We start from the raw sequence: 22,317 nt of genomic DNA on the forward strand, positions 1-22,317 counted from the left end.
ATAATACATTCTCAGGCTCTACCAGGGTAATTATTATGGACTGCTTTGGACCCAGAGCTCAGCAAAAGGCTCATTGTCTCCCCTCAAGGGCGCTGGAGTGGCTGCCTGAAACATGAGTAGCAGCTCTGAAGGACAGACTGGGCTCATTCACACGGTCACTGCCAAATAAACCCTCCAAAATTTGTCATGAAAATGGGTTTAATCAAGCTTAAACTATCATTTGTTATGAGGATATGTGATATCCCAGCACATTCATCCTTGGCTGGGATTTTAAGTGTATAGTGGACCATGAGGCTGTAGTACAGGATGTCCTTAAATAATTGGTGCTTATGGTCTTCGGTGAAATACTGCCCCCTGTTGACAGCAGTGCTTTCTTCAATGTGGTACGTTAACATCCATCTCATTATTGATAACTGATACGATGGAATCTATCTTTTATGGACTTAAAGCTAAAATAAATGAAAATATCTGCATTTCTTCACATTGTATGGTTAGATTTCGCTAAACTGCGGCTGCTTGTCTGACTGCAGGCCTACAAATACACACAAAGGAAATTTTGGCCAAAACAAGACTCAACTGTTGCATAACCATTTTCCCTAAAGACCCTTTGTAATTACATATTTACAAGAGCTAATTTACCAAATGGAAAGAACAGCTCATAAACCTTTTCCTAATGGCGCATTTAAAATGATGTCATGCGGCGAGTTGAGTGTCCACATTTGTGACACAACCATTTTATGCTCTTTTAATGACACACATCAAATGATTGGATAACTGTAAGCTGTGGAATCTTGGCAAAACCTTGCCACCCCCCCCCCCACACACACACACACACACACACACACACACACACACTTAATTGAGGCAGTAAACAGACATTAAGGAAAATGACAACCTCATGTCAAACTCTCCCCGTCCTCATCCCAGTCTGTCTCTGGGGAAAAGTGCAGCTCAGCTCTTAGCATCTACCTACAAGTTCCCATGTGTGCAGTCAGCTCCAAATACTCCCTGTCCTACTGACGCCCAGTTCAACCTGTTCTCTGCACAACTGCCTGTTTACACTGTGTCCAAACCCTCCTCATCTCACGCTCCGCGGAGGGAACTCTGCGTCATGGCGGGCCATTGCTTCCACATCCCAGTCCAACACCAACACCGTCTGGTCTGACACACATCAGCTAAAACTCAGCTGCCAGATGTGTTTTCCACCCTTGTCAGAGGTGTGCCACGGGGAACAGCCTTCGTCTACTGAAATTTTTTTTTTCCCCATCTACATCACAGGTTCTTTAACATTAAGAGAACTTGTATCTTTTTCATATACTGCTCTTTATTTCATTCGATTGTAAAACACGACTGATTTTAACTCCCCAGATCTCCAGTTGAAGTGACTCAAAATTATATTTTAATTAAGAAGTGCATCTTTATTTAAGACCATGTATCTCGTTCATTGGGCACAAACAGGCAGCCACGTCTCAGTTTTAAACATTTGATCATCAAATTAGAACAGTTAAAGCAGATAAGAACTATTAGTAATATCATGTGTTAGTAATGCGTATAATAATTCGGGCAGCGTCTACTGCCTTTTTCTCATAACTATTTATTTATTGATACAGTTTCAGTGCTGCTGCAGTGTTGGAAAGAATCTCTGTGGCTTTTCTACTCCACACTTACAGCAGAAAAAAATATTTCATCTTGATAACAATGGAGTGTATAACGCAATATCAACTCACAACAGCATGAATTGTGACGAAGATTAAATAGCACTTAAAACAAATAAGACAACAGGAAGTCTCATAACTACATCATTAATCAGAATATTTGTCCCAAATCAACAGTCTTCATTGTTTTATTAAATTACAAGAAATTCTGGGGGTGGGGAAAATGGCAGCTGCAGAGAATCCAGAGCAGATAATAATCACACCTCTGAGCCTCGGACACCAAACTGCAGCTTTAACATGCAGAAGCCTCCTCAGGTAACAGGTGGGGCTGCAGCGACGCTCCACCTGAGCTCACCTGAGCGGCGTACAATGAATTCAGAAGACCTAAGATGACGTCATTCTCTCTGAAACGGTTTCAGGAAAATGGACCAGCGTGTAAAAGCCACCTACAAGGGGAGCTGCAACAGCGCAAATAATGAGAGGAATCTCTCCTCCAGGCGATGTTTGATCTCTTTTTGCACTAAAGAAAAGCCTGAGACAGAGGTAGCTTCGACAAATGTTTGTTGCTATCTGATTGATGAACCATAGTTATAATAGTTCCAATAGTTCCTCGGTGATGAACCCATAAAATAGTTTTAGTGTGGTCATAAATGCCGTTATCACGGGACGGGGTGAGCGTGGAGTTAGTGACGGAGACGTGACACAAGCTTACAATCGATAGCCGTTTCAGAGTTGGACATTTCATAGCACGGCCCTCAGGTGAGCACCAAAAAATACCCCTCTAAGATCTGGAAGACCCTTAAAGCTAAGGACAGCTGAGCGGGTGAGAGTTAGGCGGAGAAATGAGGGGAGAAAAGACAGCGTAGAGGCCGAGGAGGGTGGGTGGAGGAGGGGGGGAGGGAGGAATGGCCTTCACGATTTGACTGAACCCCAGATGATGAGCCCGACAACAACCGCAGCTATAGCCAGCACGATCATCAGGATGCAGATCTTCTTCCTGGAACTCCGCTGTGAGTGAGAGGGGTGACACAAAAAGTAAGATCATGAAAGGGATTTAGTGGTGAAGTGACTCACAGCTACCACATGAATCATACAGTTTAGCCGTGTGATTTACTGAACGGAGACACAATGGGTGCCTTGTTGGGGAGTACCACCAGAGGGGAGGAGGAAACTGTCCTCAAACTGTCTCTCCCTCTGACAACTTACAGTTTAGTCCAATTACAGCCATTTTAGGCAGAGGAAAACCATTTATTCCTGTTAACGGGGTCATCGGAGTCTATCCCAGCAGTCACTGGGTCAGAGGCAGGACTACGCCCCTGCACAGGTCGCCAGTGAATCACAGGACACGCATACACTAACCCTCTTTTCCTCCAATACTTCCAGGAACTTTTATTACCAGGAATTTATTTAGCTGGATGAGAATATCCATCCTGGTAATGTGTGCGGGCTGATTTTGTAGGGGGACGCTCGCCAACCCCTCCAGAGTTTTCTGTTTTACCGATCATGTGACTGACTTGGCCCTTGAATAACATTCTTTTACCTCTAAAAGCTCATGAATTTTTCTGCTTCTGCAAATCATTTTTAAGACCTAAAAATGTGTCCATAACCTCGTACACGAAGTGGCTGCAATCCCCAGAAATGGAACCTCCTTAATCAAATTGTTTTTTATCATTAATTGCATTTTTAATCACATTATTCCAGGATAAAGGACATTTTTCTCCATTTTCTGGTTTACCTGGTAGTCTGCTGCACGTGACAGCTGCTGCGTGCCGCTGTGCACATGTGTCTCTGCACTCTCCACGTTGGCCTCTATGCTGTCTGCAGCACACACAGGAAAGACTCATTATATTTACAAGTGAAGCACCTGTGCACTAACCTACACAGACGTTCGTAACTCAAACAAGATCCCTGTTTTAACTTATCCATGCTTGCTTACATCATTGGTGAACTATTCCAGGAAAAGAGTTCACCGACCTCTGAGCTGAACCACGAACTTTGTGCAAACTAATCCTGAAATGATCTGTTCACTGTGTTGAAATGTTCAAATGTGTTGTGTCTTGTGAGCAACTGCTTTAAAGATTTAAAAAAAAACAAAGCACTGAGACTCATAACAGGCTAAGATCACCACAAATCAGTGCACTGAGAATCAGATGTGATGATACTGTCCACAGATATGGTTGGCATTCGATTAAATATAAAAAAGCTCTACCAGGTTAGCTTAGCCTAGCATACAGACCATGGAAAACCACAAGCCTGGCCTTGGCCAAAGGTTGATGAGCTGATTAACATCAGGGTGGATGACAATGTTTCAGTTTTGTGGCTGGCGGAGAGGCGGACATTCTCACCAATCATGTCTCCCTGCTCGTGGACCATCATCCCCAGGTCTTTGAAGATGTCGTTAATATCCGTGATGTCAGACTAAAGGGACAGACAGGCAGTTTTGTGTGAGAGATCGTGGCCTCTCCGAACTCTGCGTGTCACTTGACTTTCATCTGCACCTCTAACTGCCTGATGGATAACTCCCGCTCCTGGATCAGCCTCAGGTCTTCTTCAGTGATGGCCTCTGTCTGAGCCTGCATCTGGGAATCACTGCAGGAGCAAAATCAGGTGACACAACATGATACCGATGCTAGCATAAATAATATTAAATATAAACAGTGGAGCTACCTAATAAACTGAGGAACATCTCCAAAGCTGTCTTCTGGTTGTCCTCCCTGTTAAGATAAGGTGAATACATTTGAGTGGACTGTGTGTGTGTGTGTGTGTGTGTGTGTGTGTGTGTGTGTGTGTGTGTGTGTGTGTTCAGCAGAGCTGGTCCCTCACCGACACCCTGGAGCTGGCTCTGACTCTGGCCACGAACTCTCTCTCTCTGTTGGCCGCCTCTCGCTGGATCTTTTGGAAACTGTTCAGAGCAGCGGAGAAGTCGTTCAACAGGCGCTCTTTCTGTATCTTTCTTTGCCTCTGAAGCCAAAAACAGAGCACAAAGTTTAACAGAGACAAAAGTAAAGTTTCCCACCTGTCAAATTCAGGAATGCATGAATATACAGAGATTTTTTTAATTAGAGGTGAAGCAGCACCTGATCAGGGCCGACAGGGAGAGAACTGTACGCCTTCATCAGCCTGTCAGTCTCCTTCGCTAGCTGGTTGCCCTGCTGCTGTTTCTGTTGCCTGGTAACCAGAGACAAAACTGTTACCGAATATAATCGTTTTGTATTTGGAGGAAAACCACCCCGACGATGAGCTCACAGCATCTGTCTGAGCTGGCTGGTGTCCTGCTCTGTTCCCAGCAGAGAAACAGCCCTCTGAAGCTCAGAGGCTGGTGATGAGGAAAGACAACAGTGTGAAGGAAGTCAAACATTATTCACAAACATATCCACATCCTGCTGCTGGGTGTCGTGATGCAGCTTATTTTAAAGGCTCCACGTATGTATGTGTGGGAGAGAGTGTGTATTACTCAGCAGCGTCAGCTTCTGGATGCTGGAGCTGATGTTGTGAGCCAAGGCATTGGGCTCCTCTTGAATCCCAGCATGGTAGGACATGATGGAGGTCTGCAAGGAGAAGAAAAATGTAAACACTCGTATACACTCGTATGTGTCCTGCTATCAGCATTTCCTAACAGACATCTTAATCCAATTATTAAACATTTTCAGATCTAAAACAATCAGAATAATGCAAAACCAAAATGTACACTAGAATCATATGCAAGATTTACTATAGCAAAATTATGAATATGATACATTTAAAAACAAAGGCAGAACTGGTTCATATGAGGCCGTTTGGAGTGTATTTTGAAGCCCACACTTAAAAACAACTTTTATACTACTTTGCTACTTTAACCTACATAGATTCCGACAGGGCCCGGGTCAGGACTTGTAACCCAGAGAAGTGGACTTCCTGTATCGGGGACCAATGCAAATAGATGCAAAATAAGATACAACTCGAATTCTCGACATTCTGTGGCCTGTAAAGTTGAAACGAATCTTTGGGCGTGTTTTTAATGAATCCCGTAAAGTCCCTCCAGCCTGTCAGATCTTCTCCCAGCGACCAAAAAGCGGAAATAAGACAACATCTACAATGACAGGAACACGCCACGGCGCGATCTTCTGCTACTTTCTCTCAGACTACATTACTGTTGCAACGTCGTCATAGCGCCTCTAAAAGTCTGTCATTTGCCTTCAAAATCGCACAATCTCTGATCTCCACTGACGCGCTGTCCGTTCTGACCGGTCGCGGAGAATTTAACGCAACTTTAAGACGACGTTTATCGGTCCCGTCTGTCGGTTCCGTCACTCTTTCGTAAAGGTTCTGATGAGTTCTGGAAGAATTTGTGTTTTACCTTTCTGGCGTCTCGCTCAGCTGCGGAGTTACTTCCTGGTTGTGTGACCCGCCTCGGTCACATGACAGCTGCAGCCGCGAGGCCTGATCACGAGAGGGAACAGATGATGGTGGTGGATGTTCCTGCCCCGATGGATCAATAAGGGCTCTGTTTTTACACGACACTACCCGAAATCACACTTTAAGAGTAAAGAGATTACAGAAAGTTGAGTCCCCCGATCGAAAATCCACGAGTGGGAGAGGAAAAACCGCGAAGTTTGATTTCTGAAGAAAAATCCCAAAATAAAAAGTGATGCGGAGAAAACTCTTCACAGTGTACCGCTTGAGCGCTTTTAAACCTCTCAATCTGTATGACTTTTTTTTTTTTAATGTAAAGCAACCTTTGCTTTACAAACATCAATGCGGGTCCCCCTCTGTTAGCTTAAATGTTCAACGATCGCGTTTCTACGGTAGCCTAGAGTTGACAAATACATTTGAAGATTAAACCTGTTACTGTTACATGTCAGTTAGAATCTGGCACAAATTTGAGCTTGTGGTGCAATAATATCCATTTTTGTATATAAAAAAATAGAGATAGTTGTATTGTAGACGACTTCTGTCGTGTTCCCGGGGTTACTTACATACGTAAGTGCCTCAGTAAAGGGAGCACAGGTCAATTTGTTGTTCATATTTTGTTTTGGGTCTCTTTATTATTATTTTTTTAATTTTTTTAAGTTGAACATCTGCTGTGTGGTATCTGCTGTCAAGGTTCAGGTGTTTTAGCCACAAAGCACACCATCTGTACTTCCTTACCTATACTGAGAACTACTGTCACAACATTAAGATATTATTTTATGCGCTTATTTTCTTTTAAGAGTTTAAAATGACATTTTGTGTGTTTTATCATTATAAATCACACAGGGCTCTGTAACTGGAAAAGATTTTAAAAAATCCTTTTTTTAATATTTAGATAAATCTGCTTCTACACCCAGGAAGGTCTCATCTTTCCCCCTTTATGAACAGCCCTGTCGATAGAATCATAAAACCTCTGGTTATAATTTCTTACATTACATATTTCCTGGCTTCAGGGTTTAATGGGACCTGCCGGTTATTAAACCATTTGTTTTGTTTGGACAATATTGGGCTCCATGTGCACACGTTATCTTATCTCCTCAAGGGTCCACTGAACCATTGTCAGATACAGAGTATTTAAGCCCTGTGTCAACATTTGGAGCCTCAGTCTAGAGTCGCTCCTCTAGGCTCCGTCTCTGTCTGCAGTCCCAGCTCTGCAGCCATGCTGCGTTCCGTGCTCCTCAGCCTTCTACTGTCCTGCTCAGTGTCTCTGGGCAGTTCAGCTGTCATTCTTGACAACGGTGCGCCCATCCTGTGGGCACAAACGTCCAGCCAGTTGTCTGAGTTACCGATGCTGAATGGCACCGTGACTCCCAACCCCTGGAACTACCTCCATCGCATGAGTCTTATCCGACTCACGATAGCGGCCACAGACACTAACATGGGCTTTATTGGGAGCAGCGGCACCGCGAGTCCTCTCTGGGGACTGCCGCTGCAGCTTGCATGGATGCTAACGTCAGGTACACTCATGTAAAACATCTGATACACCAGAGGGTTTCCAAACTTAGCATTGGACACATGCACTATAGATGCAACCTGATTATCTGTTGATCCCACAGGCCGTCTCGCTGACCCAACCGGAGCTTCAACATGTGGCGTCCAAACGGGAGATCCCATGTGTATTTCCACTCAGAGCTGGTGGGGCTGTAAGCGTGACACAAAAACAGCGCTAAAAATAAAAAAAGAGCAAGAAAATAGAGCACCAGATGTGTTTTGGTTTTTTTAAACACTTGTTTCCCTCTTTAGGTGTGAATTACTTCAGTTCTGTGCTGCCCTTCCTGTCTGCTGTGCAGCAAGGCTTCATGGGAGCAGAAGTTCAGGTACTTTCCCGTCAAACCGCAGTATAGATTTGAGCTCATATTCTCTAGCAGGTCACCTTTTGAAAGCTTGCGTAACAGCCCATACCTTGTTTGCTTTGGCAATACTGTTCAAAACAAAAGTTAGCATGCAGCTCCTGCTTTTGATAAACCTATCAAATTCCTATTTTTGTTAGGAAATATAGCACTTCGCTCATCTCTTTTTGTCCCGATGTCATAGTCTAGAGATTTAAAATTGAATAAATAACTGTTTAGGTCCAGCTGCTGTTGCCTGAAGGCGAGGACTTTTGCACCACATATGCCGATTGTGCTGCACGCTTCCCTGACGCCATGTCCAAGTGGGATGCCTTTTACCAGGTATACCAGCACTGCACCTTCCAACCATCTGCCGTTAGGATGGCACCCAGCCGTCCGACCCCCTGCCTTTACTTAAAACTACAATCATATGTTCAGTCTCTGTTTGTCTGTCTGTGTGTTTGAAGGGTCTGAAAGCTTTAGTTGACTCTCCTCTTCCTGAAGGCGTAAAGAAAGACACGCTCCTCGGCCTCTACTGGGCAGCACAAATGGCTACATCGGCTGGCTCGTCGGCCTGCAGCACCAGGTCGCCTGTCTGTCTGCTGTAACAGAAACTGTGAATTATAGGACTAACTCTTCTCCTGGCTATCTCAGGCAGAGACATTACTCCTCCGCAGAAACGTCTTTTGCAAACAGCTGGGTGAGCACAGCCGAGTATGTCGCCGCAGCACATTTCCAGTCCAGTCTGGAAAATTCCGCCATGTTCATCAAAAACCTGCCAGGTCGTGTGCTGAAGGCAAGTACTGACAGCTCCACCTGTGAGTGCATTACTTTACTTAGACCAAATCTTCTCATCTTTTCGTTTTGTCTGTCACGTCGTAGTCGGATGATCGAGCTCCAAACATCGCTGACTTGAGTCAGGAGGAGAACCACACTCTGAGTATCTTCTCCTGGATGTCAACTATCAACAGCATCCTGGGTGATACAGCCGTCCGCACCATTGTCGTCTTGTTTTAGGATTAAATCAGGGGGCTTTGCAGGGTAACAGCGATCGTGTCCACAGGTGGATCTCTGGTGCGGATGTGGAAGAGTGCCATGTGTTCGGTGACCACCAGGGAGAAAGGCAGAGAGATGCTGGGCCAGCTGCTGTTGAACCCCAGCTTCGCCACCAGCAGTTTGCTGACCATCATCACTGAAACGTCTAGAAGCTGCTGAGGAAGCGAGAGTTTTCGACTGACATCGTGGCCCACCACAGAAATCAAACTGTGATTACATTGTTTAACGTATCACGTAGAACAGAACCCCAAGCTTTACCACCACTCTTATTACAAATACCAACAAAAAATTAAATTGTTTATTAATTCAATGCATTGCTTTTGTAAATCACTTAAAATAAATCGAGTTATGATTCATGTCCTTAATCTTAAATACCAATACTTTGAGTCATTATCTCTAAAAATATGTTATGTCCAGCATATTTACTGAACGCTAAGCTAAACACTGTCCTCTAGTGGTCACATGGGGAAGTAATAACCTAGTTGAGAAGCATGATAATCATATACAGTCTGTAGAGTTGTGTCTTGATGCACTGGGCCCTCTGGGAGGAACACAACGCATTTTTACAAGACAAAACACAGCAACATGTACTTTCCACCATTCTGGAATTTTATTACGCTGTAAACATATTTGCAAGCGTCTTTGAAGTGCTAAGTGTCGATCTCTGTTCATCTGCACGGCTCAGGCAGCAGTTAAGAGTTTCTGGTCCTTCCTTCGCAGTTTGTGCCCAGAATCAGCTGCACTGTTTGGCTCATGAGGAGCGTTTTCTCTGTCCTGGAAAGATTGTTGGTGGACACTGGGGAAGCATAGCCTGATCTTCCTGATCCACTTGGTAATGCGACTGGAAAAGCGGATACGTCTGTTCTTCTTCCGGTTTGGTGGCTGTTCCTGAGTGCCTCTGCGTTCACAGCTCCCGTGATGCCAGTTTGTTTGGGAACCTGACAGAAGCTGTTGGTAAGAAAAGGATGTGCAGAACCTCTAGCGGCGTGATCCACTTGTCTGCATCCAGCTGCATCATCTTCTTTAAAAAGGTCCACGAATGTCTTCTTTTCACTTGTGTCTCCATAATTCATCAACTCTGGGATCCCATCAAGGCTGATACTCTGTGTGGTTCTTGCTTCAGGCCCTGCGTCTTCCTCAAACCCCAGATATGAATTAAATCTCCAGCGCGGCTGTTTGTTGTTTTGTTTATGAAAATATAGAATAGTCCAGCACGTCATCTGATGATTGGCCAATGCAGGTGCTGATTTCACTGAGCTCAGCATCATCACCTTTAGCTCTAAAGAGACCGTCTGAGATGGCTAGGTAAACCGCTGAGGCTCCAAGAGCCCACACATCTATGGCCCCACTCAGAGCCATACCCAGTCTAATCTCTGGCACCAATCTTCTGTAACAACCTCAGTTGGCCTTGCTGCTTTGTTTTTTATGATTACCCGTCATTAACAATATACATATTTTATCCATATGATGATGTAACAGTCACTGAACAAGCACACTTCTAAACCCATCCCTGCCGGGCCGTCAGCACCGTCCTCAGCTGCCCATCAACTCATGCACAGCTAGGAAATGTGACCAGCCGTAACGTGACTTGGTCATAATCAGTGGTAGAACTGTCTGTTTATTCAAGGTGATGCAGCTTCCCTACTCTGCACAGCCCACAAACCTCCAACAGGGAAAGAAAGAGTGTGTCTTATGTCTCACCCATGCACCGTCTACCTCCGAACATATTGGATTCCCTTTCAGTACACGATCTGTTGTTTCTTTTTATCTGTTGTGGTTTTGTTAGTACTTAAAATAAAGAAAAGCATAGAGACATAATGCAGTTTCAGGGTATAAATGCGGACTGGAGAAATCGGCAGCAATGCAAAGTGCACTAAAGTGGCGGTGGCGTGCTCTGTGTAGACATGGAATATTAAAATAAAGTCTTGTCTAACATTTGACTAAAACATGTTTGTATGATAGAACCATCCTCTACGGTGATGTCATCAGGAAGGTCGTAAATTCAGATGGATTACAAATGTGGCAGAAGCGTCCTGCTTGAAAGGAAGGTTTAATGGAAAAGTCTTTATTTCCAAACAAAACATATACATATAAAACACAGTACACATTTCAGACCCATTTTGGATCATTTCATTAAACACATCAAGACATTTTGAAAAGGAAGACGCTGGGGGTGAATCCATTACTTACGCAAAGCACAACAAAACCTTTTTTGCATGGTTTTCTACTCTAACACATGATTGTCTGATGAAAAACAACATATGGACAATGAAAATACACACGATGGAAGACGTGATAACCTGTGTTGATGCTTACACCCATTAAAATGTATTTTATTAATGTTATTACTGAACTTGTTTGTAGTCTGCTGCAGACAAAAACTACTTTAGCCACAAATCAGAATGGGAGAGAAAATAGACACAAGTCAGGCAAACTAGAGGAAGTACTCCAGCATTTAAAATAAAAAAAACACAGGTGTAACAGTTCAATAAAACAAGAATAAAGAAGGGAAATGATGATATTTGCATCCACAATATTCCTCATAGAGTTTGGCTAAAACTAAGAAAAGCATGACTAAAGGTCCTGTTTGTGAGATTTGGCAGCATCTAGTGGTAAGAATACAGATTACATCAGACCTAGAAAATTAGTTAAAATGTTTTAGTTAATGAATCTGGAATTAGAATTAGCAAATTTGATCTTTGATCCGCCTTAATGGTTTTATACATTAACATGCTGCTACAAAAGCACGTCTCTATATATTTAAATCCTTATCAAGATGATCAAAGATCTTACACACCGGACCATTTAGAATTTTACATCTAATCAAAACATAATCAGCAAGATCAAAATAATTGTGACAGTATTAATAAAGGTTTTTCAATCGATATCAGCTAATAAAAGTGCAACATATTTGCATGTTTCTGCCCTTTGTCTCCCAAATCTACCGTCTTTAGGCGTTTACAAAATGCTTTCCGGTTGTTTTTGCAGTGTCTAATTGAGGTGCACAGCATCCCTCCAAGGGAACAAAAACCAGACAGCAATAAAAAAAAAATGTCACCGTGCTCTGAGGCACGATGCCCGCGGCTGTTTTATCACCACGTTTCCCAGTAGTGCGAACAATAAATCTGCACAGGGCTTGACAAAAGCCTGCGTTACCAAAACTGAGCCTGTCCAGATATTAAATAATGTCACCGTCAAGTCTAAACACGGGAGAAGAGTAAAGCTGGGAGGGAGAACTTAAACAGACATAACTCAGGATCCCCCCTGCTGTAGATCCTGAACAGCAGACACTTCAACATAAACACACTCCAGTACAAACAGATTCAAATTTTATTTTATTTTTTTCCCAGATGTTTGGCTTCCGCCCAGAAATGCTGCACAGCGTGGGCCATTTTCTGGCTTTGGCAGCAGGCGAGGTAGAAAAACCACTTTATCTTGGCATCGTCTTCACCTGTAGGGTCGTTCGGCTGTAGCTGAGGGTCTCTGTGCCCCACGGAGAAAATTACCCTGATAATTAGCCTGCTAATACACTGTGTGTGTGAGTGTGTGTGAGGAAAGTGTGGGGTGAAAACCTCTGCTGAGGGCATCACGCTTCTCCATAAGCGGAGGCTTTGTCTTTTAGCAGGTCCAGACACAAGTGACAGCTCCAGCTCCCTAGAGAGAGAGAGACAGAGACACAGAGAGAGAGAGAGAGAGAGAGAGAGAGAGAGAGACAGAGACAGAGACACAGAGAGAGAGACAGACACAGAGAGAGAGTGAGAGAGAGACACAGAGAGAGAGACAGAGACACAGAGAGAGAGAGAGAGAGACAGAGACAGAGACACAGAGAGAGAGTGAGAGAGAGACAGAGACAGAGAGAGAGAGAGAGGGGTGTTAGTTTTCATTCCAGACGCCAGTAAAACATCAGGCGTGTGGCTGTTGTACCCTCAGGAGGCTGGGTCATCGGAGGCTTCAGGCAGTACATGTGGTATCCTCGGTCACAGTCGTCACAGAACAGCAGCTGATCCTAAAAGGACAAGCAGAATTCTCCGTGTTAGCTAAACATTTGAAAGATGATCGATGCAGTCTGGACCAGGTGTATCAGGGTGGAGGGTCCGTCTTACATCGTTCTCTGAGGTGCCGCATATGCTGCACGACTTGCACTCTATGCACTGCCACTGGTACGTCCTCACCGCCTGCATCATGTTGTCGGTGAACTGCAGACACGTGGGGTGGCCTGTGGAGGGAGGACGGGGACACTGGAGTGAGTGTGGGGCCGGACGGAGAGTGTGAATGTTTTAGATCCCCGAGGAAACAGCTCGGACGCAGAGCCGATGGGGACAAAATGTGACACTTTTAGTCTTTTTGGTTGTCTTGGCATCAGAAAGAAGCAATCAAAAGATTTTGGTTCTCACCAGAGCGTCCACAGTCGGAGCAGGACACCAGCTCCTCAGCCTGGCCCGTCTTCCTGTTGGAGTCCTGGTCGCCCAGGCAGAAGTCACAGTAGTCGTTGGGGATGATGGTGCCGTCGGGACCCTTCTGAGCTGCACACAACAAGAGATCCATGTCAAGAAAAGGGGCCTTTTCTCACCTCTTTCTAATGTGTGATTATCAGGGTCTCACGTTTGTGGTTGTCTGAGGGCCGCGGGGGGGACGGGGCCGCCTCCGGTTCCTTTTCCTCCTCGCCCTCCTCCTCCGCCAGGTGAGTGTGGGTGTAGTGGTAGCTCAGGCCGGGCCGGTTTTTGTAGCGTTTTCCACAAACTGCAAGAAAAACAAGAGCGCTTGATCAGAAAAACAACATCCAACGGAGCCCCGCCGTGAATTTTTCATTTTTAACTGTTTACGCAAACAAAACCTCATAAATGTCTCACAACCAACTGCCGTGATTACAACTCTGAGGTCGCTTAATCTAAGAGGACATTAAAGGGAGAATTTACTACTGCTGATGCTGCAGTGGAGCTAAGGGAGTCAGATTATGCAAAAATCTTGTGGATCTACAGCAGAAAGGATTGAGGAGCACGCAGACCTGTAGCCATCATAGAAGTATGAAGTGACGGCGCCGGATGTCACTGATTTCTACAAGTTCTCATATATGAGGGATCCAAATGAAACTCCTTTTCACTCCCACTTCTGCAACGGCTACAAAATGGAGGTCACGCCAGCGCCCGTGAGGGTGTTACAAACATGCATCCGTCAGCGCTGGCTGCTGCTGAAGCATCGTTTGTTTGCATGCCGCGAAGAAAGCGAGCGAGCTTTAGGGCACAGCGTAGCGCTAATGTCATGCAAAGCTACAGCCTTGACTTGAGGAGCCCCTGATGCAGCGTTTGAAGCATGAGATCTCTGAAAGGGATTAGCATTCAGGCAGCCATTCTCAAGACTGGATGCCCGGAGACACGGAGCATCTAAGAGGACAAGATGGCGACAGGTCCAGATACCTTCTTCAGCCTTTTTTGAGTTATGCTTTTGTTTGTATCTATCTGGAACAGAAAAGACACAAAGGCAACAAAATAATAAAGGAAAGACAGAACAAGACACAAAATGAGGAACGTGATTCATTTGTCGGGGTTTGTCAGCCCGTCTCTCGGCATCCCCGCGGCTTTCCTCTCCAGAGGGATTCTGCCCGAGTACGTAAGTGGCATGCTAGTCTGGATTAACGGAAAACCCCTTTGTCATGCTGCAGCGGACTGCTCTTAGGACATAAAGAGAGCGGAAAATGAAAGACAAAGGTCTATAATTCATCTCCGATGTCTACAAATACAAAGAATTTGGAAGACGCATGTGCAGAGAGGGAGCCAGCCCCCACCAGGCCCATGTGTTCTCTTCTCTTACTATCACAGACGTAGGGTTTGTCCTGGTCTTCAATGCTGACAGCTTCTGCTCTTCTGCGACTGGATCCTCTGTTCTGAAAGACAACACGGGCACACAAGCGTTGTGAGATTTCTGATTTAATTCCAAATGTTAAAAGGAGATAATAAATTAACAGTACTGAATTAAAAAATATTCTTGAAATAAATGGACATTTTTTGTTTAATTTATAGTATCCTTAGCCCATTATAGTGTTTTTGATCATTTAGAAGGATATTTAAGCGGCTTCCCTTCCATAGGTGCTATCATGCTGCTCTGTAGTGTCTTTTTTTTTTTTAACCAATAAAAAGGCACTAAAAGTGGGATTAGGTTTTCTGCTGATTCCTTGGTTATTTGACAATAATCCCGTCCTCCTAATACCTCTGCTGCTGCTGAAACTCCTTTGACTGTGCTCTCCACACTCACTTTGTTTCTGTTTCTGTTCTTTCGTTTCGGAGTGTCCAGCTCAAACTCTTCGTCGTCGTGGAAACCGTCCCCGTTTTCCTCTGCCTCCAGAACTCTCTACAGCGACACGCGTGCAAACACAGTCATCGAGAAACGGTTGAAGGATCCCGTCTGTCCCGATGAAACTACCTGTATTTCCAGCAAAGTCTCCTCCTCCTTACAGAGGTTGTTTTTTTTCTCCAGCACGCCATCGCCCCTGAGGAGGGCCTCCAAGGCCGTGGAATCCCCTGGAGGGACCTCGCGTTTCGGAGCCAGCTCGGCTTCTAAACGGGGGGCAGAAATTAAAATCTGTCGTTACTGTGGTTTTAAAAAAAACGCCACTACCACTCGTATAGAGGAAGGCCGTTGCAACCATTTCACCATATCTGGGCGCTGCTCGGCCCATGACAGCAGCTTGAAACCATAAGCCCGGTGATGTCATTCTCATGTCACGTGGATCTGGGATCGAAGATCGGAAAGAGCATTTGGGAAGCAGAGGTCAGATGAAATATGCTGCTGAATCATATTATGGAAAATGTAGGATCTGGGAGATCAGGGAGAGTATGGGGAGGGAAGGGAAGCGGCTGCTGAGGCAGGGAGAAGATAAACTAGGAAAATCCAGCCGATCTTCAAGGATTTTCAATTCCATTCCTAAATGACAGTGTGACAGAGCGTCTGTGCAGCGTCACCCGAAGACAAAAATGTCCCCGGTCCGGAAGCGTTAAATAAACATCAGACGTACCGGAGCGCCGCAGCAGAGCAGCACCGACTTTCCAGGATCTCTAAACAAAACAGCCTCTGTTAAAAACAGAGCTTGTCTATTTCTGCGTGTGACCGCTTTTCTGTCTCCCTGGAGTTTGTTTTTAACATTTGGGCTCTTCCAAAGCTGAACTGCATCTGCGGGAAGCTCGGGAATATTATATTACGGCTGGAAGATGGCGAGGAGGAAACAAAAGTGAGGCGAATGCAAAACAAGGATGGGCCTTTATTTCTTCACTTATCAGGCTGCTGTGGCATTCCTTTGTTAACCCCCCCCCCCATGATGAGGGCGCGCATACAAGCACACGCGCGCACACACACACACACACACACGAAAAGGCCAGACTTCCATCTCATAAGATTCATTACATTCTATTGCCTCATGGACAAATGATTAGAGAGGCCCGGTTTAGGGTGCTTCTGTGCCGCTGTGAGGGGGGGTGGGAGTCGTGTGGGGGGGTGTTTGAGCACAGTGCATGTGTGTGTTTGTGAACATAAAGAGGAGGCATTGATTCAGGGGGAAGAATGAACCTGGAGACCTGGGGGGAGAGAGAGAGGGAGCGAGAGAGGCTAACCAGAGCCAGATGGCCAGGTAGCGAACGCTAACGCCACCGAGCTCGCCTGACACTTTGCGCAACACAAACACGACATGTACAGCAACGTGCACTCGCACAAAGGTGGCGGATGTGCCGTGAGCTCTGACAGTTTTTTCCTTTTTACCTAGGCGAAGTTCACACAGGCGGAGCTGGGGGTCGAGGGGCGCGAGGAGTCGTCTCTTCTTTCTCCAACAGCGGGCGGGGTAGGTATACATCTGTCCTGCTGCCTGGCCTACACACACCCACCCACACACACACACACACACATGCATAAATAACACATATGCAACACATAAAAAAGAAAAATCCTGCATTTATGGCCAAATTTTACAAACTAAAGACCCAGTGTTCAAGATTTAGTGCTCTTCCTGACTGGTCAGGTGGTTACAGGGTCATGGGTCCTTTTCTAAATCCGTTCTGCTAATAATTAAGGCCTACAGGAGGAGTGAGTGCCTGATTTTCAGCAGAAATGGAGAGGAAAAAACAGGATAACAACGGGGGAGGGACCGACCTAGAATAAATTCAAATATTGTCTGTTACTGTAGGTCTGCCACAAAGTATAGGGTGTGGCCTGGAGGGCTTTGCATAAAAGATGGAGAGCGGGCTATTTGCGTCCGTCCCTCAGTAAAGAACAGATTGTTCCTTTTGGCTGAAGTGGGGACCCAGATGTGCATAAAGCATTCTTGTCATCGAGTGGTACCTCATATAATATACAGGAGGGGGCTGTTTTATTAAAGAGCTGGTGTATAAATCCATCCTGCCCCCACAGAGTGTTTTCACTTTGATGAGGTCTTGGGTTACACTAGTGCCGTTGCTCGCCCTCCGCCCCGGTCACCTGGCTGCCGCTGGCATTTTTCCATCCAGATGTAGCAGTTGTTCTGGGCTACGCCGGTTTGAGAGTCCAGAAAGGGCATGCGCACGCTGCGCTCGGCACAGAGGCGAGCGTTGTAGCTGCGGCAGTGCTCAATGGCCTCCTGGTAGAACTGGTCACCGAGCCTGATGGCAGACAAACAGAGACAGACACTCGTCAGCCATTTTTGATTAAACTCAGGGTTCACCCCTGTTGAATTGCTTCCGTTCGGCTTTTTCATTTCCATGAAACAATCCCGTTATTTAGCGTCTAACAGCTTTTTGGATGGTTTGCAGCACTAACTTGCCCCGAGCAGCTAATAATTTACATCACCTGTGAGCAGACCCGGTCCATTAGTCAGATTTAACTGTGCTGGCGCCCAGAATGATGCATAGATCCAGGTCTGCGCGATCAAAGCTCACAGGATACATATGGATGTGCTCAGATATTGACCCAGTGAGAGTGCATGCATTATAGAGTGAGCCATCAATATTATTTTCTATAGCCTCTAACAGATCCACTGTTTTACACTCTCAGTGGGTTTCAGCCTTCATTTAATAGCTGAAATCAATGGGAAAATATGGGAATTTTAATGGGTCAGAGCAAAACGAACACTGTCTGCCTGATCATTATTGCCATTCTGAGGCTGCTCTATGTGAACACGTGAAGAATGTTAAAGAGTAGCACCGGTTGTATCCAATCCCACAAAGATGTGCAGTGTCTTGAAGAAGAGGATGGGGGAGGAAAAGCTGTAACAGAGGCTATGAATAAAGCAGGCGTGTATAGATAGAATGTTTAAATTGGGGCTTTGTTGATTTGAGCGCGCTCTTCACCCACGGCCTGTTTACGTTACCAGACATTTATTCACAGCAGAAGGCCGAAATTAAAGATTGTGTCTTAAATATCACCGAGGGCTTTGGGGGCATTTGCAGCAAAGGCACGATCACCAAGTTGTTTGTGATCTCAGTTAAGGTGAAAGAAAGAGGCCAGATGAACGCAGAGCTCTGGTATGTTGACAGACAGGGTGGGAGAGGCCATATAGAGCAATAAATGAAGATTCTTGCAACAGGTAACATAAAAAGCATTCCAGTAATCAAGGCGACAGCTTATAAAAGCATGAATTAGCATGTATATGCTATCTGACTGCAGCGGGTGATAGCAGCCTCAGTCATAAATAACTTAGGATGGGATCAAGAAGGAGAAGACATTACAGCTAATATCACTGTTCACATCTGTCTCTCATAACGTCTGGTGAGGAGGACGCATTCCAAACAGCAGCACCACAACCATGCAATCAGTGAGACCTCTATGGTGGCCTTTGTTTACACGTTTAGCGCCACAGCGTGCGCTCAGTGCGACATCTGCACTGGAACATGTGGTGTTTTGCTAGCTGAGGGTTGTTTTTTTTTTATTCGGGAGACCTACGGAGATGAGGAATGCAGCTGGTGGGTTTTTACAGTACGGCCGAGCAGCGGTCGTTGTGATCCAGACAAATCCGGGAGACTTCCTGTCACATACCTCACATTCCCTGAAGTGAAGCTGCGCCTCATTCATCATTTGCTGCATCCCTGCTCATCTGTCTTCGTCCTGTACTTTTGTGCTCTACTTTTAACTGCCATTGTCCCCAGGCAGCTTCGTAAACTCTTACGTAACCAATTGTAAGTGCTGCGTTCATGTGCGTGCACATGGATCGGTTTAAATGGGTTGTGTGTCCTCAGACATCCTCCCCCAACCCACTGAAAATGATCCCATCAGATTGGTCTTATATAATTCCAGGTTTGCATGTTGGACAACACGTTCTCCTTGGTCACCAGCTTCCTGGACACTGAGGGCTTGTGTCCTCATGATTGTCTCCCATTAACAGAGGAACTTTGTGTGCTCCTCAGTAAAAGCTTCCTCGAGATTGAGCTTATCCGCTTGAATCCAAAGAGTCTTCCGGCTGCCATTCCCATCAGACTCATCACCCGGGTCTGTTTTATTTTCTCTGATAGTTGCGACTAACAGCACACAGAGCTTAAAGAGCAAAAAGCAACCAACCATATGACGATGGAGATGCGAGGACATTCTTCAGACGTTTCTCAACAAGATTTTAGTTATTTTATATACAATTTAAATCACCCAAGTTACTTGTTGTCTCAAACATGTGGGTCATTGCTAATGAATATGGTGCAAAAAATACTCTTTAAACATGAAACTGTTGAAAAGGGTCCTTGGCAGCAGTGGGGTGAGGAGGGCGTGAGTTATCTGCATCTGTGTCAGGAACCACAGGAAGAATGGGAGGAGGGGGAGGAGCCAAGACTGGGATGGAAAGAGGGGGTCTCTACATGTCCCGAGGCACACGTGCTCCCTTTCAGACCCTGTCACACTAATTTCCCCCCAACACGGGGATGTGTGTACGCACAAGCACGCGTATTTGTCTGTCCACAAAGGGAATAACGGGGAAGTGGTGCCAGAGTTCCAGGCCTGGAAGAGGCACAGAAGCTGGAGCCCTGAGCTAAAGATGTCAACATTTAAATATTTTATACCTAAAAAACAAGGCGTATGCTTCGTTTCACCGCTCTCTGGGACACGAGAAGTAAAAGGTTTCCATTAAAAAAAAAATCTGGAATATTTAATCACCTTTGCCTGGAAACCATTCCTGGATATTCTCAATCCCCCAGCTGGGAAAGACAAAGGCCAGAGTTCACCTCTGTGCTGTGGGTGTAGCACAAATGCACTCAGTGAGTGCAGCGAGACAGACCCCCCCCCCCCTTGAAAACCACCAACGCTCCCCTCTCACGCATATTGGGGGAAGGGTGGGTCTCTACGAAACCATCGCCTACACGCGCAGTAAACACTCACAATAAAAACGCACACATGTTGACCCCCTTCATACGCACATAATCACGCATCTACTTGGCCCACAATCCTCACGCGAACGGGGGCACGACAAATCCAGATCCTGGTAAATATGCAGGGGGGGCTGAATTAAACACCAGCTTTTATGGAACCATCTCTGCACGTGAAGCGTGTCCCTCATTTGAATACTTATCATGTCAGCTCTGAATTAATGCCCACTGTGCAAACACACACACACACACACACACACACACACACACACACACGCTCATGGCGGGCCAGGATTAATCACAAGAAAAGATGCAAAGTGTGAATGATTGCCGACTGATGATGGATGGAACTCATCTTGGGTGCATATGAGACTGTGATCCATACGGATGACAGCCATGTTCTGTCAAGCCTGTCAAATTAGTCAGTTACACTGATACAGTTTGGGCCAATTTGACAGTGTTCTGATGCAGTTTGGTTCGGAGGGTTGGGATCGAGCTGCTGCTTTCAGCCTACGCGAGCACTGTTTTCCATTTCGTTGCAGATATGGCAGGTCAGGGGGTGGGGGTCTGTCTGAGAATTTCAAAATATAAACGGCAGATGGGGATTCCCTCCTTCCATTCTCTCTCTCTCTCTCTCTCTCTCTCTCTCTCTCTCTCTCTGTCCCAGCCCCAGCCTCTTTACATGCGTCTCAGCAGATGGACCCAGGAGACCTCTGGGACGCTGCTAATCTGCTGTTCAGCATGACTGCAAAGATATAAGCGACACAACATAAATATCCATATACACCTAATCTGTTTAGAATACACCAGATTACAGGTTTTTCCAGCCAGTGTGCTTCTCTTAGGATATTTCAGGTTGTCAGTGGGTTTAGACAACTATAAAATTCAGTGTTTCAACACCGAAGTGGATTCTCATCTGTATGTTTTACGCAACACATTCCACGTGAGCAATCAGATTTAAATGAGTTTATTCACTGCCAAGCCCTGGTGGCGGCTCTCTTCTCTTTATGCATATTATATATAAACTCTATTTTGGTAGCGCATGCTGCGGAGCTGCAAAGATCATCAAGAAATCAGTTTCTGCATCTCCAACTTCAGGGGGAAAACACGCCCCCCAATTATGTTATAGATTACGGGTTTCCGCTGCAGACATGAAAGGAAGTTAATTTCTGTTATTGGCTGCTATTTAATAACCGGTTATTCAGGTGGCGCAACAAAAAAGCCGCTCTGTGGCAATAAACGCGTGAAATCGATGCAGGTTTGCTCCTGCAAAGGTGACACAGCGTGTCAGTCGCTGTTATTACCGAGGAATACAGTCAAAGACAACTTTGTGACCAAGTGGAACCAAGTGCACGAGTGGACATTTGCGCGCTCGTTAGAGATGCGAGCACTGATCCACGCTTCTAGACCATCATCTTTACTATTATTGCACAACATCACAACTGAACGGCGCGCACGCACGGAGAATGCCCTCAAATGTCCTAGAAATACATTTAGAATGAAAGCACCTTTCGTTCTCATCAAATAAACTGAGAGCAAAGAGTTGTTAGTTTGTAGGGGGGGAAAGTACTCACGATTTCAGAGGATTATGAATGACAGTCGCCATTTTCCTCCTGGACTGTAACGTAATATTCCAAATCTCGGTTTACTTTGGGACCCTTATGGAGAAAAAATACATACATACACAACAGCCAATGCGGTCCTGGGCACTGTGCGCCCTACCAATACAACCACGGCATGCACGTAGAGGGCGTGGCTTACAAAGAGTATTAAAACCAATGGTCAGGGAAGACGTGATCGTTTCATGAAATATAATTAACTTTACTCAAAGTGCTACCAGTTGGAAATGAAAATAACCAACATCCTGAGCTCTGTCTCGCTGAATTGTGTATATTTCATTAGCTGAAGGTGTCTTAGATAAGACAGCAACACGTAAACAATAATGCATCTTGAAATTGTCATTAATCAATCAAAAACTATAGTAGGCGCGGAAAAACCTACTTCTGGCATTACTTTACAACTTGAATG

At 45.3% G+C, this 22,317-nt stretch overlaps 3 protein-coding genes across 5 annotated transcripts; 1 reads left to right on the forward strand and 2 right to left on the reverse strand.

The window, feature by feature from the left end:
- Positions 1 to 1,392: 1,392 nt before the first annotated feature.
- stx7l (syntaxin 7-like) lies at positions 1,393 to 6,391 on the reverse strand. Of its 2 annotated transcripts, none has more exons than XM_057017099.1 (10): positions 5,992 to 6,391; positions 5,110 to 5,203; positions 4,902 to 4,971; positions 4,733 to 4,823; positions 4,479 to 4,616; positions 4,323 to 4,369; positions 4,154 to 4,244; positions 4,001 to 4,073; positions 3,391 to 3,473; positions 1,393 to 2,663 (listed from the first exon to the last, which is right to left on the reverse strand). In XM_057017099.1, exons 2-10 carry the CDS (start codon positions 5,192 to 5,194, stop codon positions 2,568 to 2,570), a joined length of 774 nt encoding a protein of 257 aa, XP_056873079.1. In that variant the 5' UTR covers positions 5,195 to 5,203; positions 5,992 to 6,391; the 3' UTR covers positions 1,393 to 2,567. The 2 variants fall into 2 exon arrangements, with proteins under 2 accessions (XP_056873079.1, XP_056873080.1); XM_057017100.1 differs by lacking the exon at positions 5,992 to 6,391 and adding an exon at positions 5,497 to 5,782.
- Positions 6,392 to 7,103: 712 nt separating this feature from the next.
- On the forward strand, positions 7,104 to 9,345 carry LOC130515861 (protein LEG1 homolog). Its single transcript, XM_057016402.1, has 8 exons — positions 7,104 to 7,561; positions 7,661 to 7,747; positions 7,848 to 7,921; positions 8,174 to 8,275; positions 8,401 to 8,519; positions 8,588 to 8,729; positions 8,816 to 8,912; positions 8,997 to 9,345. Exons 1-8 carry the CDS (start codon positions 7,264 to 7,266, stop codon positions 9,146 to 9,148), a joined length of 1,071 nt encoding a protein of 356 aa, XP_056872382.1. The 5' UTR covers positions 7,104 to 7,263; the 3' UTR covers positions 9,149 to 9,345.
- A 1,693-nt stretch (positions 9,346 to 11,038) lies between these two features.
- Positions 11,039 to 22,026, reverse strand: dpf3 (double PHD fingers 3). 2 transcript variants are annotated; one of them, XM_057016400.1, is made up of 12 exons: positions 21,864 to 22,024; positions 17,447 to 17,607; positions 16,736 to 16,843; positions 15,407 to 15,540; positions 15,239 to 15,334; positions 14,798 to 14,870; positions 14,404 to 14,445; positions 13,592 to 13,729; positions 13,384 to 13,512; positions 13,093 to 13,205; positions 12,914 to 12,995; positions 11,039 to 12,643 (listed from the first exon to the last, which is right to left on the reverse strand). In XM_057016400.1, exons 1-12 carry the CDS (start codon positions 21,893 to 21,895, stop codon positions 12,576 to 12,578), a joined length of 1,176 nt encoding a protein of 391 aa, XP_056872380.1. In that variant the 5' UTR covers positions 21,896 to 22,024; the 3' UTR covers positions 11,039 to 12,575. The 2 variants fall into 2 exon arrangements, with proteins under 2 accessions (XP_056872380.1, XP_056872381.1); XM_057016401.1 differs by lacking the exon at positions 14,404 to 14,445 and having other exon boundaries at positions 21,864 to 22,026.
- Between the last annotated feature and the right edge of the window lie 291 nt (positions 22,027 to 22,317).

This window comes from Takifugu flavidus, chromosome 19, assembly GCF_003711565.1.
Source record: "Takifugu flavidus isolate HTHZ2018 chromosome 19, ASM371156v2, whole genome shotgun sequence".
In the NCBI taxonomy this organism is placed as follows: Eukaryota; Metazoa; Chordata; class Actinopteri; order Tetraodontiformes; family Tetraodontidae; genus Takifugu; species Takifugu flavidus.